Source organism: Lepisosteus oculatus, chromosome 10 (assembly GCF_040954835.1).
Source record: "Lepisosteus oculatus isolate fLepOcu1 chromosome 10, fLepOcu1.hap2, whole genome shotgun sequence".
In the NCBI taxonomy this organism is placed as follows: domain Eukaryota; kingdom Metazoa; phylum Chordata; class Actinopteri; order Semionotiformes; family Lepisosteidae; genus Lepisosteus; species Lepisosteus oculatus.
The window spans coordinates 41002048-41021041 of NC_090705.1; the positions used below are offsets into that span (position 1 = coordinate 41002048).

At 38.7% G+C, this 18994-nt stretch overlaps 1 protein-coding gene across 11 annotated transcripts in view; it reads left to right on the forward strand.

The window, feature by feature from the left end:
• The window catches only part of rbms3 (RNA binding motif, single stranded interacting protein), a 354207-nt gene that overhangs the window by 320574 nt on the left and 14639 nt on the right, over positions 1-18994 (forward strand). For all 11 annotated transcript variants that reach the window (XM_015356975.2, XM_015356977.2, XM_015356978.2 and 8 more), the window contains 3 exons: positions 966-1062; positions 4180-4230; positions 15986-16096. In XM_015356975.2, coding sequence (XP_015212461.2) covers positions 966-1062; positions 4180-4230; positions 15986-16096 — 259 coding nt within the window. The remainder of the gene's footprint in view (positions 1-965; positions 1063-4179; positions 4231-15985; positions 16097-18994) is intronic.

The following is an 18994-nucleotide window of genomic DNA, read 5'->3' on the forward strand; positions in this document are numbered from 1 at the left end:
TAGACTTTTCTTCTGGAAGCTCAGATGTTGTCATGGTGTAAATGTGCTACATATGGAAATTCTTCCCAGGCACTGAAACCTGGCACTGGGAAAGTGCCCACGCCACCTGCTTCCTCCATGATCCCTGTGGGCCACCCCACTGCCAAAGTGCACAACGCTGTAGTTCTGACTTCATGTACTTTCTAAAAAAAGGCATAGCATTGATTGTCACCAATTTAGTATAATGTGAGTGAGCTGGGTGTTGGATGATGAGGAGACAGCGAGGAAACTGGGCTACATGGTGACAGGCCTGGGGCGTGTCCCTTAGTCAAGATGTTTTATTGTGTCCAGCCGGGAAATCTGTTTGGAATCAGCACCGAACAAGCATACACCATAATTAAAACCTACCCCCAATTTGAGCATTGCATACAGTTAAGAATTTGACTCGTAGCTTAAATTTATTTTTGAAACTGCACCACTTCAAATAAACTCCAGCTCTTTCAAAATAAGTTTTGTCAAAATAATATTGATGTCAGTGAGTTCCTCTCCAAAGTGAATATGGAGACAGCTGCTGTTCAGCAAACTGTATGAATTAACCATTAAGAGAAAATCTAGCTTTATTCTTATAACAAGATATATTTTTCTTGCAGAGCCTGTTATGCGGATAACTGTTTAATAGTAATATACATTATTATTGGTGTACATACTATTAGTTTGTTTGTTTATATGCATTTTCTTTTGAACACGTTATGCATTCCTACAGTGCAAGGGGCTACTATACTGATTGCACAAATCGTTAAAGGAGCTTTAAATATGTAACAAAAGTTAATACTACAGGGCATTTATTGGCCTTCGAACATGGGAAAAAATAGACTGCACTCCAGTGTTTCTAATATATAATGCAAATGAGAGCCAGTCTGTGCTGGCTAAGGATTATTGACAAAAAGCTGTTCTCATATTGCTTTTTTCTTTGTTCTCATTCCCAGATTCTATTCCTCACCATACAGTATTGCTACAAATCGTATGATTGCACACACATCTATCACGCCGTTCATCGCTGCTTCTCCTGTTTCGACATATCAGGTGAGTAAAACACGGCAGATAAATCGCAAGCCGGGAAGCCGAGGGCGTCTTCGGTCTCTGTCTTTGTGGGCTACGGAAGCACGTTGCGAGTTCACAGCCGTTTTGCGGGTAGAGTCGAAAAAAAAAGGCAGTAAAAAGCAGAAACAAAGTCCTGGTGGGATCCAAAGAGTAAACAAGGAGGTGCTCATAACAGATAGGTCAATGTACAAAACAAGATATTAAATACAGAGTTTCCTTGTCTTCACTGTCTGGAAGTGATGTGTATTCTAACCTATGACATTATGTGATGTGGGTCTCTTCACCTTAGGAAATAACAGCTAATAACGAAAAGCAGCCTGTACCTTGCCTTTTCTAAATGTACTCGTTCTGTTGATGGGTGAACATTCTCCCTGTGTTTGCATGGGTTTCCTCTGGGCGCTCTGGTTTCCTCCCACTGTCCAAAGACAGGCTGGTGGGTTACTTGGCTTCTGGGAAAGCTGGCCCTTGTGTGGGTGTGTGTGTGCCCTGTGATGGACTGCTGTCCCGTCCAGGGTGTGTCGTGCCTTCTGCCCGTTGCTTGCCGGGATGGGCTCCAGCTTCCCCCTGATCCCATGTTGGATAAAGCAGTTAGAAAACGGATGGACGTAGATGGATGAATAGACATTTCTCTGGTAAATGAAGTCAATGAAGAGTGAGGAAAATTCGACCTAAAGATTAGTGTCTTTGGGTTGCCCATTGACATACTGTACAGTAGATTGTTCTTTCAATGACATGCACTGTGAGGTGACTGTTTTGAAGCGAAAAAGTGGAGATGTGCCAGGAGAAACACATTTTGCAAGCCCTGCTAGTAATCTTTTCAGTCTTTCCTTCTTACCATCTGAGTCTCTAGTACTTTGTGTGCTTCTCTAAACCTTTACTCACCCACCTACCCACCTTTGTGCAGCTTGTGTTAATGCAACCCCCCATATAAGCTGCAAAGATATGTTTTGCATGGTGGAATATAAAAAAGTATTGCCCCAAAGCTAAAATTGTACATCACTAGTGGCGAAAAAGCTCACACTAGCATTGCAACACATGCACCACACCTTTTAAAGGGATCTTCCTTTTGTCCCTGTGTTCGATAGGGACATGCATAAAGTTAAAATGAACCTAAATCATTTGCTTAAGATCACATCAAGCAATGTGGGAAGATGCGAGTCCTGAAACATACCACTGGCAAGAAGCATTAAGTCTGAAACATGATAAAGGTATTTTTATTTGCAGAGCCAATAATTAAAGGTGAGTAAAACTTTCAAAAAATCTGATTTCAGCGAAACAACAATTCTATAATACGATCACTTCAGCATGTCTCTAATCTTATTATCTTATTATGAATAATCTTATTTCAATAGAAGAAAACCTACAGGGAAGTGGAGACCTTTCTACCCAGTCGTTAATGTGCTAATTGGCCAAAGGGTCAGCTTTGAAATACAGCTTTGTTCTCTGACTGTTCAGGATTTTTCAAAAACCCTCACTGCTTAAAATGGTGGAAGATGAATACCTATTTAATAACATTTTGAAAATCCAATGAACAGGTCAATTTGCCATGTCATTTCAGAATGGATGACAATGGCCCCCTGCATTATTCTCCAACATTTCTGTCGGTACTGTTTATGTTTAATTTGCATGTAGAAACCATCAAAGTGAATCCAGCTGCTGTTGATTATATTGAATAATTCTGTATAATAATATCGTATAGCGTTTCAGACGGGCCGTAATAGCAAAGTCTGACAAAATTGCATTACTTTTCTGGCAGCCATTACAAAGTAAAGATTATTTTATTGTCTTCAATTTCTCATAATATTTGCATGCTTGCTTTAACTAAGAACGAAAAATGACAAATAAACTGAGACTAGGGATCTCTGTAAATTAAATGTAGTACATTGAATAAATCTAAGACCTCAGTATTGTCATGTTTTCTCATCTGTTTTTTTCCTACTTGCTCTTATCACCTGTGAGTGAATTCTTGTAGACTCTAACTGAGTTTTTGGTTTCTATTAAGTGCAGATTCTTTGGTTTAGTTTTAGCTGTTATTTGTAAGTTATACCTCTGAGCACAAGAAGAATGTGTTTTCTTGGGACTTCAATTAAAATGTTTTTCATGATTCAGAGCTAGTTTACAATTATAATTCACAATATGATTTAATGTACAACTATTTATTTCTGTGCACACAAATACAAAAGCATTTCATGTTCTAAACACATTGCAGACATGTCCCTACAATATGATCTACATGCAATTTTATGTGGTTACAGTGAAAATATTTACTTACAAAAGTATAGATAAATATCTAACCACATTAATGTTAATGAAGGAAAACAATGAATTTTACAGGCTGAACAGTTTGAAACCCACATCTAACAGATGAAAAATAAGACTAGAGCCCACATAAAATGCATACTGAATGAGTCACAGAGTTAAGACAAAATTACAGTATATAAGAAATTCTGTACTTTTTGCTTAATAAGTAATACTGAACAGTATTTTCCACACCTCAAGAGAGTCAAATATCAATACATTTAAAAAATACTGATAACAACTGCTGATAGAGCAAAAGCTGCCATTGTCTGTTTTATGCTAATATGAGCAGATGATACTGTGTTGAAAGGTTTAATACATTTATTCATAACTAGCTTTGTGTTGCTTAAACTGTAGTAGGTAGTTTAAACACTGTAACAAAAATGTGGAATCTTGATGATGGCTGCTGTCTAGAAATCACGCAGGGGTCATTTCCATTCACACTGAAGTGGAATTTTTGGGAGGAAACATCAATACTTGCTCTCCACAAGATACTCACTTGGGATTTTTTTTATGTTCATTTTCTGTCACTGCCCTGAAAAAAAAACAGACATAAATCAGTAACTGCAAGGTCATTTAGTGGAATGCGTGCTCGTTATGAAATCAGATTTTCAAACAAGAAAATTCTTTTTACCATCATGTTCAAATGGAAATGAAATAAGCAGATGAAAGAATTCTGGTACGGACATTTCTCTGAAGGCCGATGTTAACGGTCACTGACCTGAGTCAATTGTTTCCTGCCTTCTACACTTTTTGTCCAGCTACAGGCTGTTTTACTAACGATGGGCATTTTACACGCAGGTCCAGAGTACATCATGGATGCCACATCAACCATATGTTATGCAACCAACAGTAAGTTCAACAATAACTCCATTCCCTGCCCTCCTTACTCACAAATTGTATTTTCACATCTTAACTGTTTGAAATTCAATGTTTTCCTTTCACTTCGGATCTATATTTTGACTAAATATCTGAATTGAACAGTGCAAACCGAATGCTTTGTTGTTTTTCTTTTGAAGCTCTTTAGAACTACTTTTATACTGTATAATGGTCAATACCCAGCTCATTAACTGACAAACTTCACTGGTGGCTGACAAACTGATTTCTTTTGCACCGTGTTAATTATGGGTCCTGTATTCTTCTCCAAGCACACCAGACATTTATTTCTTTACAGACGTTTTTCATTATGGAACGCATAATGATTTAAGTTTCAAAAAGGCTTTGAAACTTTTCTTTACTTTTACCTTTTATCATGGCTGGCTGAAATGGGGAGACAGTACCGTGTCATTGGTATCAAGGGGTATTATGTATGCATATTCAGACATATGGTTGTATTTATCAAAAATGTCACCTCATACATATTTTAATACAATTATCAAAAGTTTTGGCAAAATATTTGGCAGAAATCTTATACAGTAAATTCCAACACTGCACAGTTTGATATTGAATAACAATTTCCCCTCTTTTTTGATTCCTCTCTTTTATCTGTGAATATCTATCTTTTATCAGAGAACTATGGTCTGGAACGTATTCTTGGATTTCAAAGAGGAAGTGGTTTTATGGTCTTGGTGTCAACTTTTAAAGGTCACCCCTGCGTGTGTCCCAAAAGCACCTACACAACAAGACCTCCAAATTATTTGGAGGAACAAGATGAACACAAATAGTACTGTTTGCTCTTGGTGTCCCAGAAGGTTTTGATTTGAGAGATGTATTAAAACTGCTGAAAAGCAATTTTGCCTGGATTAGAATACAGACTGTCAGCATGCTAAATTTTGATGGGGTGGATGGTAAATTTGGAATCCAAAGTAAACTTTAGCCTTTAACGAACCACGCTGAATAATGTGTTCTGCCACAGCCAATCAGAAAGCATTTGTCATCGCTGATCCTCAGACATCTTAAGTTTGTTTGGATTCCTTCATCATGAAAGAAATACTTGAGCAAGTTTTTTTGTTTGTTTTTTTTTCCAGGAATGTCTTTAAATATCCAATCAGCAGAAATGAATGAAAGTGCAAACAAAGGCAGTCATACACTCAACAGCCATTTTTGCAGTGTATTACAAATTACTATTAATGTCAGAAAAGATTCCCTTTCTGAGGTATTTGTAACATAAGCTATTTGGGAAATTTTCCTGTTCACAAAGCTTTTCTCAAATGTTTTTTAAAGAATATTGATGAATAACAATATCCATGATAATTTACCAAGCATTGTTGTTGCTTCATCTTCAAATACCCAGCCTTTTTGATTGATCTGGTCGTTCTTTATTTATTTATTAATTACTAAAGTACTAAAGACAAATTACATAGTAAGTACCAAACCGAGAAAAGAGAACACAAAAACAGGCAAATGAAGGGTTAATAACTAAACCAAATGAAATGAAAGAACTACCGTATGAAAATATGTATGTTGATGGTGGATATACACTACATATCACCGCTATTAGTGTTAAACTTGTTTTTAGTTGATTTTCATGTCGGTCTCCACACATACAGTAAGTCCTTTCATAACGCTTGAAAGTATTAACTCTGGATGAACTATGGTTATCTCTGATACAAGAACAGGTATTATTTGTTTCAAAGCCCATCAAAAACCTCATTTAGAATGGAAATCCAATAACAATAATGATCCCCTTTGCATATAACTGTTAATTTTCCTCATTCTAGTCCTACAGTCAGGTCCCTGTCTGTAATTTTATTTTTTACTTCACATTTGCTGTTTGCTGTTTACATGTATACAGAATGTCATGCATGTCGTGCATCTGTCTTCCCTTTTAAAATTCCTGAAAGGGGGAACTCTCCTTGCTTTTTCAATTTAAATGTTATCACAGTTCCTTAGATTCGAGAATAAATGCCCTCGGGACTGAATGTCCGATTGCGTTTCAAAGTTCAGCAGCAATTCCTTTCAAAGCCATGAAACGTTTATCCAAATTTAAACCATACTGAATATAATGCAAAGTGAAGCTCAGAATGAAGAACAGGGTTAGAACAGATGGGGGGGGAGAAAGTAATGTTCTAAGTAATGAAAGATGGTGGAAAGACGAGAAGTTGAAAGGGAGACAGAGAGGCATTCCATTGTGTGCTGTGTGCTCTCTAGCAGGTAGGCTCTGCTTCCCTCCAATTAAATCTGATGAACCCTGCAGAGCAGACATCATTCACCAATGCGCTATCTGGAAATAGGGTGGAAAAACGTGAATGTGAAAGTGTGTCAGAGGAGCACGTACAGCTGGAACCCTTTTCAGTGTAAACTTTATTCAGGTGTAACCTGGCTTAAGCGCGACGTACAGTGCGATTGCTCAACTTTCCTTGCTGTTGGCAAAGGTTGCCGGGTCATCTGGGAAGCACACGGCCGATTGGAAGTTGCCGTCTCCGCCTCCCAGGCCTGAAAAGCAGATTCTTATTCTGCCGCGGGTCCCGTTCTGGAGTTCCACTTCCCTCTTCCTCCTCGTGCAGGCCCAGGTGTGAAAAACACGTTCCTCCTGACGGAATTCCAGGTGTCAGCTGTGTTTACAGGCTTTCTGTTTCAGAACGAGAAGAACGGTATTAGTTAGTTCACATACAATAAATCTGAAGAACTGGAGTACTCCAAAAAAAAAATAATACTGGACGTTTTTGTATCCAAAAATATTTGTACAGGGGTCTATATGTACTTTACGCATTCTTTTTTGTATGAGTTCGGTAATTTAACTCATCGCAAACGTTAAGAAACCAGTGATAAAGATTCAATACAGCAATTTACCTTGGTGTTCTAGTTATCCCATGGTATGTTTTATTGCAAACATTTAAGGAATTTTATGCCAAAGATTGGCTTGGCCTGGACAGCCAAGTAACAGACCACACCAAACTAAAGGGTCTTAGGAAAGGAGAACGACACATCCTAAGAGCCAAGATGGCTTAATGGGCTAAATCCCTCTTATAGACGCTGAACGCCTCCAGGAAGACAGATTCAGATTCCACCTCCAGCGTTCAAAACCTTCAGACATTTTAGGGAGCATGGTGGTGCAGTGGTTATCGCTGTTGCCTCGCAGTGCTGGGGCCCTGGGTTCAATTCTGGATCTGGGGTGCCGTCTCCGTAGAGTTTGTACTGTGTGTTCTCCCGTTTCTTGCCGGGATAAGCTCTGGCTCCCAAGCAAACGAGATTCAGAAGAAGCCGTTAGAAAATGGATGGATGAAACGTCCAAAAATGGCAAGGGACACGATGTTGTCCCAGGTGTTTTCTAAACGGTTTAGTTAAAGAAATGACCTGCTTCAGTGGTCACAATGGAGTTTTTCTTCCAAGCGTTTTTTGGATTTACTATTTAAAGGTGACTATAAAAAAAACAGCTGAACTGTGGCTCTCCAGGACCACAGTATTTGGTCTCACTTGTTATCCTGTATGTATTTATCTTAAAGAGGATACAGGAGAAAACAACATCTTTATTCTTCTATTTATTGCTTCCTGCAATTTAAAAGATGATGACACAGCATACAAGCCAAATGCTGTTCTCCACAGATAGAGGAAGGCTGGGCATTATAGTCAAGAATGATTCTATACTGCTGTGACAATTCCCATCCAGCTTATAAATTCAAGGTACCTTTTCTGCAGTCAAGAATCAACATGTAATCTTCACAGCAAGATGCAAAACTGAAAACAGGAAACCTTCATCTTAAGTATGCTTGTAAGGATGCTTGGAGGCACAGATAAAAACACAAAGTTCAAAGAATGTATGTGTTCTTTGCAAGTGCAAGCAATTTTCGTGTTCTGTATAGAGGGGGAGAGGGGAACTCTTGTAGAAAGAGGCAGGCAGTACACTTTAACTCATACTTAGGGGGACAGAGAATTCAACTGTTTATAACAGAGGTAGGGTGAGGAGCGTGATCAGATTTGATTAATTAATATGTTATTGTTAACATAGGTATGCTATTTCCCATCTGCTTTTATTCCAACATATTACATATTGCGTACTCCTGGAGCTGAATATAACCATTTTGGATAAAATGTTATAACATGTTTTTTCATGTTCTGTCCAGTTTTTGGCCCTTGTTCGACATTTTTGATAGTGCCCATAACTGGAAGAAGGTGTGCAGGTCGTATCTGTCCCTGTCATAGCGCCCTCTAAAAGACAGACTTTACCGCTTAATTTGCTATGGTGAGATGTGTTGCGGAGCTGGTGTCAGAGCGCCAATTGTGAAAAAACGAACCTTGAAATTACACTGCACTTTCTCTACGGATGTTCTCCTGTTTCTACCCGAGCTGCTTTCGTTTGCTCAGCTATTTGTTTTTCATATCTGTTAATTGTATCACAGGCTCCATTATGGAAAATCTGAGGCACAGCTGATTGTCTCAGCCTTCGTTGAATCAGGATGTCGGAACACTAAAAATGCCAATCACAATGCTGCATAGAAAAGAGGGAAATATGTGCAACCCTCGCTAACCTCGAGAAAATGTACAAAATGCCGAAAATAATTGGAAAAACCGAAATGAAAATCACTTGTCATCACATGTCGATTGTGTCAGTTAGAATTGGGATGTAGAGGAGCACAACGCAAGCGTGTGAGACCTCTATTTGAATAAAAGCTGTTCTCTTTGCTGCTGGATGGAAGCAGGAGAAACATTATCTGTCGCTGCTTTGATCAGCCCCAAGTGGGAATTTCATCTACAGCATGGATGTGGTGAGGAATCCTGTTCATGGCTGGTTGAAAGTTGTTATTAAATTTCACATTAAGACATCTCCACATTCCACAGGCTGCAAAAGGCTCTTAAATTCTGATTCTCTGCAGTATGCAGGCACCAGACTAAGGGCCACAGCAAATGATTAACGTCACAGCCTCACACTGAAACTCCCTGGAATGATGCAGGTCTGAGCTCTGCCTCACAGGGCACTGGAGCAAGTCACCGATCTCCCTCCCGGTGGAGTCATGTTTTGGCATCGATCACTTGGCCGTTTCTGGGCCATGCGCAGACCCTGGCTCTCCTACTCGCTGTCTCAAATACGTATTGATTTCTTTAACAACACTAATGTGTGATTTTGTGACATTCTTACTGACAACACTAAAGCCTCGTGCCTGAAGGCATTAAGGTTTGCTGTGGCTGTTGAACAGAGCGAGGGAATCAAACATCCAGGGGCCAAGACGGTCTGCTTAGCAGATAAGCCCATAACAGCTAAACCTGTTACATCTATTTCTCATTAATATGTTTGACACAGAAGCCACTGCTCTTCAAAATAGCTTCACTCCATATTCCTTTCCTGAATCATATACGCTCGGCACCTTCTTGAAGGTATTTAAGTCTTACTAAATGAACAGTTTAGTAAAAGACTCTCATATGCCCTGTACTGGATAGCTAATAAAGAGTCAGTTTTATACGACTTCTGCAGTAAAACACTAAAGGGTGCTAATCCGAAATCCGTTTGTTGTGGTGGAAAGTTACATCAAGGCGTGGGGCATGCAGATGGTCTTTTGGCAGACAGCAATGTGAAGTTGTCTGAAAGGAGTAATTGCGGTCTGATTTGTAGTGTAGGGTTCAACGTGTGGAAAAGAGGGAAATGAAGCAGCTGCTGCTTCTGCTATTAAACACAGAATCGCAGCCACACTTTAAAACTGTCAAACATAAAATCTGCAGTAGACTATCAAGACCTAGCTAGAGAGGGGGCCTGGACTTCTATTTGTGGTTAAATGTCTGTCTTGTTCAGCAACACAAAACTGAAGGAGAAGAAGAAGGGGAAATAAATAGCGCATTGTTTTCAAAGGAGCTAAAGTACCTTGTCTGTTAGCTCCTGCTGCAAATGTATCACATGTTTCTTAATTTTTTTTAAGATTATGAACAAACATCAGGGACAGACACTCCAAACGTCCCTGCCGGGTTGAGCAGTTAGACTGTATGTCTACAGGGAATTGAGATTAATTACCGAAATATGAAGTTCAGCAGTGAGAAAAAATTGCAATGCAGTACTGTACTGCTCAAAAAGAATAATTTAAATTTACCTGAACCTGAATGAATTGCTCAAAAATGAATAAATGAATGCAAATACAACATCCTACTGTACAGCAAAGTATATCCTAAGTACTGCTTTTTGTATATTGTGTTGTTACTGAATAAGGTCATTCTGAGTCAGTAGTCTTGAATCCAGTTAGTTCATGTAAAATTAAAAAGAGAATGGCCATATCTAATTTGTCTAATTTTAACAACTGTTGGACTCAAAGAAAAAAATTCTGGCTTTCCTTTTACCTGGGTTAGTTTGCAGCAAATGCAAATCTTTCCATTACACAGTCATCATTTGCAATTCTATTGGAATTAGAGTCTTAATTCTCTTCTTTTTTTTTTTTTACATAGGCAAACCTAAATGTCTAAATCATTAAATTAGGAAATCCGGAGCTTGAAAAAAGTGACAGCCTCACAAACCCCAGCACACTCTTAGTTCAGGAGTCAACAATTTGTTTTCTTTTCCCAGAATCTAAGGAGTCAGTTTATTATGACGCTAAAAAAAAAATATTAATAAAGCCTAATCAGTAAACATAAAAAGATGGGGAAAATGTTTCATATTGTAACGACCGCGGGTTTCGGTACGGCATGGGACTCGGGGAATGGGGTTGAACAGCACATTTGTTAACTCGAACCGGGGAAAGGTACACACACAGGGACAGGGGTTACAGCGCTGCACCTACACTAATACAGAGAGGGGAGGGAAGAGACTGTATCCCCGCCTCCGCCCCACTCTATACAGTCCCATAGCCCCACCCCCTGGCGCTGTTCCCAGCCCGCCTTGCGTGCCCATGGCTAAAGCTACACTATCAATGAGTTTTTAGAGTTTCGATTTAATGTGCCTTTCGTACATTAACTTTCAGAAATCTTGAAAAGGACTCCAAATCCCTGCCTGTCTTGTGTCTTGTCCTTTTTACACTCTGATGCTCAGTGTTTGTGTTCCATACAGTATATTCTTTAATTGATTCATACAGTATGTAGCTTCGCATTAGCCGAGACCTGCTAAAACATGCCATATGTTCAGTGCGGAAACATGGTCTGTTTCTTTCACTACCGGTCTGTTCTATCAGTAAGCCAGGCTCTGTTTAATTAAAGTCGTTTTTGCACAATTGCTTTCAGTGCGTCCCCTTTCTTAAAGCTCCTTCCTAGGCATCTACAGTACAGTACATGTGGTTTACACAAGAGTTACAAAACCAGTCTTTCTCAACATCTACCCAAACGAAAAACAGCATCACCAGCTGAGAATTACAGCTCTCCATCAGCCCCACTGCTTCTCAAGGTTAATGTTGTTTTTATAAGTATCGCATTTACCCTGCTTGTATTTCAAAAAGAGAAGAAAAATCAGCTTAGCCCTCTCTGACACGTCGGTGAATTTCGCTGTGGAGTTATTCTGTTTTCCCATTTCCTATTTTAAAAGCCTTGTCAGTACTGAATAAGTTATAGGTACAATCAGCTCCTGGCTTTCTTTGTGAAATGAAACATGCAAATCCATAAGGAATTATTGTGCACACAGTTGGGAAATATTACCATTCTCAGATGCATGGAGTGGTGTTCTGATGTGGGGATGAGATGCAGTACTTTTGACAGCAAATGTCTGAACAATTTATTTTTTAAACAGCCTCTGCAGAATTACCAGTGGGGTGCGTATAAAAAACAAACCAAATAGAAAAGTGTGGATTAGATCTCTGTACACTGATGGATAAAAACGTCTGTTACTTCAAACATTTGATCTTCAAAATACCGTTTTTCAGATTTCTCAGGACGTTAAAAAAATAGACAGCCTCTTGCCAGTCATGAGTTGCACATTCATGTCCTCCTGGATTTTGTTTAAGTGCCCTCTGGCTGCAGTGCAGGGCTTTTAACTCAGCACATGAGTGTGCCCCCTGAAAAATTCATGAATTCCGACGAAGGTTTGCACTGTTTAAAAAACACATGTATACGAGTTCCTTTAGGGCTTCATTCACCCATCAGCTGTTACCCTCTGACACACGTTGTGTCACATGTTGTGTGTCACACGGGCCCTGCAGACACACGGGCCCTGCCGGACTTGGACTGGGGACCCCAGGCTAAGTGGGGACAGAAGAGCATTAGAATCATACAAAGACAGCAAGGGACGATGAACAGTTATATACCTACTGTATATTTTAATTGGTATGCATTTTGTATACTTTATTTCCAGGGAAAGGAAGCTCTTTTCACTAATTCTGTTTGCTTTTTTCAGTATCGATGTCGTTTGCAAAATGTGTTTGAGCAAACTCTACATTTCAGGTGTTTTGTTGACTTTGGACATGGGTTCAGGCACAGGTTTTCCACCAAATAAGTTTGAGCTTTTTTTTTCTTTTTTTTTTGAGCTGAATCGTGGTCACTGGGTCCAAAAGCATGCTGATCCAGTGAGTATTGTGAATTCACAATTAGTGTCAAGGAAGCAGACAGTGAGACAGCTATTAACTCTTATTACAAACAGGACACCAAAATAATTAATTTAATGTATGTATTTCAGCGATCAAGGCACCCATACTGTAGGTCTTTGATTATCTCTTTTACAGATTTATCTGTGTGTTCTGGTTTTAAACTAAAGTTCATGAACACGCTTTAAGCATTCTAGTACTAATCACTCAAGAAGAAACTGATTAACATTGAAAATGAGTTCAAATGTATTTCCAGTTAATATAAAGTATGAAACATATCAATCCATCATGATAAAGATGTATGTGAAACTGACAGTTTAATGGAAACCATAACTGCCTGTCATAGTACTGTCTCTTTTAAAATACTATCATACTTCTCTAACATTGTATTAGCTTTCCTATTTTGGATTAATAGATTATGTGCTCCAAATCTAAATTAACTTATTTTCACTTTTATAAAAGTCAGAGATCTTTCATAGTTTGACACGGAAAACATGGTCAGTCTATGGGTTGGTCATAAACATCTTCCATTTAGCCAGGAGCCAGGTACATCTCTGACAAGATGAGACCACTCTTCAGATCAATTATCCTTATTTTATTCCTTGGTTTGCTGGGAGCCTTGATTCACTGTAAAGAAAAATCCTCTCTGTTTATTTGTATCTTCCTCTCATTCATGCCTCTGTCATCGATAGAAATCTCAGCAAGACAGCTTTTTCTGTCCATGTAAGTCTCCCAAATAAATCATTACACTCTGAATAGCTGGCTGCCCCAGCTCAGTGCTCGTGGCTGTAATTGATAAGCCTCACACACAGATGTAAACACACACGGACATGCTTTGGAAATGTTGTCAGATGTGCACCTTTGGCACATTTTTATTGCACAGAGGAGCTGAATTTCTGTTTTGCTAGCATTCTGGACAAATTAGGCCATCTCTGGTAGCAGTGCATTGGACGTGGTGTAATCTTTCATGGACAAAGATAATTAAAGAGCTTCCATTTTGATAATTAAGTGTTAGGTGTGCTTAGCCCATTGTCCACCACAGCAAATAATGTCACTGAAGATATTTCTGTCTTAATATCAAACATATCAAAAGCATTGATAAAAGTTGCTAGAGTCTTTATCTCAGTTTTCTTCTTACAAGGTTTTACAGCTAATTTTGACTTAATGTTTTATTTGTTATAGTATAGTACTTATGGTGATTAGGTCTTGGCAAGGATACAAGGAGGTAAGAAGGTGGATTTATCAGATGTTTGACAGCTACATGTTTTTTATTTTCTCCCGTCTTATTAGAAAATAAATAACAATGTCATGTTGCAATGTTGGAGTCAGAGTTAACAGTTTCAGTTTATTTCACAAGCACTGTCTCAAACTGTTTGAAGGCATATTTTAATGCATATTGAATTGTATTTTCAGAACATTTTTAAGGCAAAAGACAGTGACTTCCAAAGAATACAGTACTGTATGAATTGCAAAGCAAAACTACAAGTTTTAACTTTGTTGTCCCAATACTTTCATATTTAACATTTTCCATATTATATTTCACATTCAAAACGTGTTAAATGTCTGGCTGTATAAGCAAAGTAGAATTGTGTTTATAAAAATGCTGAAGCAGATTGTACTTGTCAGTTGGTGTACAGTAAGTAAACGTCCAGGTTTCTGACTCGCAGTGAGTCATACATTCCCAGAATTCATTTTTCCCCGCTGAAGAGTTAATTTAAAAGAGCGGACTGTGACAAAGAATGGGCCTTTAGTTCACTAGCAGTTGGCTCACCACCTTTGATGCAGTGCTTAATATGTGAAGTGTATGTGACAGCTGTTTCTACTCCCTAGAGTGAGTGACAGAATCACTTACCACTGGATTCCAAGTTCAATTAAATCCAACCACACAAAGAAACACCACAGACCTCCTTTGTGCAATACAGGACTGAACAAACAGATATATTCACGCATTATTATAAATTAGCACAGTAAAATCACATGCATTTGCATTCAGCTTCAGTTAAACAGGAGGTCTGCTTTTTTTAATTCAGCTGTCTTTGTTCATTTCTGCCTCTGTCACCGAGTTTGATTTTTTGACAAGGATATGATGCACTTGCAAGATGATAGTATCTAAATACTATTTGTTATTTACGTCAACTTTTCTTTGATCTGAGAGTCATGCAGTATAAAAAAAACCTGTGCTTAAAGGGAGATTAAAAGGTACAAGATTTGAGAATTGTGAAGCATGCAATTTTTGATTTTCCCATAATTTGGGATTGTGAAGTGACAGCATAATTACGTCACTAAATATCTGTGAATTAAAATGCAGTCAATTAAATCAGTGTTATTTTCTTTGCTCATTATTGTAAGATATTGGTACTCATTTTTTATAACATATCAGTACCATATGAATGGTATTTATCATGTCAAGTTAGTACTGCAACTTTCCAGCTCCAGGGTCCTGGGTTCGATTCTAGTCTCAAACCTGTGTCTGTGTTCAGTTTAATTTTCTCCATGTTTCCTGAAATGTTTCCATTTTTATTGGGTTTCCTCCCCCAGCAAAGACAGGCTCCTCCCTACAGTATTTTTGATAAGGGTGGATGTATCTGTAATAGAAAAAATGTCAAGTAACCTCAAAACCACACAAAGTAAGCCTGTGCCAGTGTGCACTGCCTGGTCTGAATCAGTGCTTTTTGGTTAACCTCATTTTTTACCCCTGTAAAAAATAGACAGGCATTGCATGGTTATCCTTAGAAAGATGTGTTTGGAAGAAAGGAAAAAAGACATCCTTCTTCACTTGATAAGTCAGTGTGTAATGATGTTCAATTTACAAAATCTTACCCTCCAAAGCGTCATGGGTTACTTCTTTATTTTTCCACTAGAGAAACAATATTTTACTGATGAAAACTATAGAAGAAAATATTTTGTTTATTTAGTAAAAATGTCCTTCCCTCCCGTAATCTACCCTTTCAGAAGTAGTACTGATTTAGAATGAGATTCCAAAAGTAAAAAATATCAAATGTGATTTTTTTTGTCACTGCTCAACTGTAACATTTCGTATTTCCAATTTCACGTTGAAAATAATTGTTGTCTGGAAATGCTACAAAGATCAGTCACGTTTTTCATATGTTTTTAGGCAAGAGACCAATTTGTTTTTTGCAGCAAGGAAATTTTACAGCTGCCAAATGTGCGTTAAAGCAGGAGAAGCTATCTGTGGAATAAAACGCCCTTACTCCATGTGAAACGAGCTTCACTTTTTGTTTCAGGGTGCTGTGATAACGCCAGCAATGGACCACAGCATGTCAGTGCAGCCTGCCAGTATGATGGGGCCTCTTACCCAGCAGATGAACCATTTATCTTTGGGTACAACAGGAACTGTAAGTGACTGAGTATATACTGTCATTGGCTTTAAATAGAATTCTATATTGCATTACTGAGCAACTACAGTTTACATTAGCGGGGTACTCTAGGACATGCTACAGTGTCACTCAGAAATCTGCATTATTTTTGGCTTGCAGCGTGATAGATTTAAGTAAGCTGTCATCTGTGGAAGAAATTGTGCAAAGCCATCTCATTCCTCCAGAAAGTAAAGTGCTAAAGCAATATGGTGGATGAAATCTAATTTCTTGTTTTTCCCAAGATATTGTTTGTATGCTTTAGTTAGTTTAGTTTTTTTTTTTTAATGCATATGCTTGCTGATCTAAAACTTCGAAGACAATGTGCTGTGGATATTGGAGGCACAGGTGTGTGTGTCCTCTAAAACATGTTTTTTTTCCTCGAAGCTGAACTATCCGGGCTGCACCTGCAGAGAGGATATTTCGGATGTCTTTCTAGGCGTAGAGGGATTATGGCAGCCCCCCCTGCACAGCCTTACATCAAACGCTCATGAAAAGCAAACCAAAACCCTAAAATAATTTTGGCTGTACTTTTGCGGCAAGCATTAGCCAAGAACTAAAAGCACCAAATGTTCCCACCCTTCCAGACTATACTGACCTAAGAATTCTGCAAAAATGTTGTCGTTTATTTTTCCAATAGAATTGTGGAAGAAACCACAAAACCTCTTAAAGAAACAATAATCAGATTCCATCTCTAAAAACACCAACAACCCAAAACGTTCTCTAAATAAAAAGAAACATTTATGTGAACATTTGGCAGCTCAGATAAGTAGCTCTTGAAGCTACATCGACATTAAGTTTGTGCCTTGGGATTTGAAATATAAAAATACACTTATAGTCAGTGTTTTCAGGCATGAAATCTTTCCATGAATATAGGGAGGTTCAGGGTATTAACAAACTTCATTTGACTCCATGTGAAAAATGTATTTCACACTAATACAGCAGCATTTAAAATTCAAAGTTCTTAAAAGTCTGTTGTACATTTGCATATCGTTTTTTTCTTGGTTTTCTTATCTCCTTAAATTACACCTTGAATCCCTACATGTCGCTTAAGTGTCGCTCACAGAATTAGATTTCAAAGCAGAAACAATTATTCAAGTTATTCATCACATTGTGTTTGTTAGGTTCTAATTTTCTATAATAATAATCTGTGCCGGTTATACTGTGAACAAGCCCCCATCCTCAAGTTTAAAATTCCCTTGAACTCCTTGTCCTGGAAGGGGACAGTTTAGAGTAGACAACCGAACAAACCTCACCTGCATGTTCTGTATAGGGGGCAGAACGGTGGCACTGTGGCTAAGGATCTGTACCTGTGGCTGGAAGGTTGCCGGTTGACTCTTCCACAGCAGCATCAGTGTGTGCTGGATCTGGGCTCCTCATTCATAGCCTTCACCGCCCCCCATGCCTGTACCCCTGTCACAGCCCCAGCAGCAACTGTGAGGGGTTTCCCCTCTCCCCCACCCGGTGGCGTCCAAGCAGTGCAGTGTTGGCCCTCCACTCCCCAGTTTCCACCTGTAGCCTTGGAGATGCTCTCAAGCCTAGTGGATTTCTGCTCACCTCAAGCGTCATCACCACTATTTTCTGGGAGGGAGATTCTCACGGAATCTGCTCTCATACATTCATCTGTAGCAAATGGACCAATCAGGCCAGGGTTCTTATGTTAAAGCTTGATTCCATCATTATTCCCCATGGATCCATTTTCTCGTTTACACTTATTGTTCCCTTCGCTTGTCTCAGTTAGCTGTTGCATCCATTCACTAACATGCATCAGCAAGTGGTCACTCACTACAGTTTCCAACACCACTTCCGTGTCGGGCTGTCCAAAGTTGGCCACAGCACCACCACTTCAGGTTACTCCTTTTGGGTCAGCACAGCACCTTCCTCAGCCAATCGTGGAACAACCTTACAGCCAGACTGGTGTTTCCTCAGCCAGGTGAATTCCTCATTTTAATACGCTGTCTCATCGGCATCAAGTCTGACCAAACTAATAATAATAGGCCAAACATGTTGAGCTTCGCCACCCTGCCTAAAACATAAATGTATAGTCACTAGCAAGCTATTGTCACAATATATATTACTTTATATAATAAAAGTAATTTTACTTATAAAGCTGTCCATTTTAAAGGTTTATTATGTTGTAGTCAAACAAATAAATTATGGGTTGTTTATTAAAGAAATTAAACTGAATTGTTTTTCATTCATAGTTTTTTTAATGTCTCACACACACTCAGAATTTTATGAGCATTTCATGAGAACTTTATAACCGTCATGATAAAAACTGCAACACTTTCAAAATGATCTAGATTCCTATGATACGTCCTATAACTAATTTTGAAATCCCCATGTTTTGCTGAAAACATGACTGATGTCTCTCTTCCAAAAATGGCACAAAGTTTTTTTTTAACTACAAGTTACAGTCAAGATTATTACCTCCTTCAAAAACTGATTGGGCCTAACTCAATGTTATAGCTCTGAAAGACAGAGCAGGGTAACGTTTAGCTGCAGGCGGGACTTGACCTCATGAACTAGTCTATTAGTGGTGAGAGTGACAGCAGAAATCTTTTATTCCTCTCCTGAAACAGAATTATCATCAACATCTCTACAAACCTCTCAGCATTCTGAAAAGGTCTTCCTAAGGAAAAGCCTGGAGCATTCCAGTGGCTACATAAATCCTTTATTTTAAGCCTCAGGGATAGCCATTAAATGGTTCATAACCTTGATATTACAGAATCGTATATGGATTTCATATAATGTTCAGAAGGAGATTCATGTTCCTGCTGCTCTTGATGTTTGCTCTGGGCTTGTAGCTTTGTCTGTTTCTGTGGAGTCTGGCAGTATTCACTACGCTTGCTCAGTGCCATTTAGGGTGTTAGGTCTCTC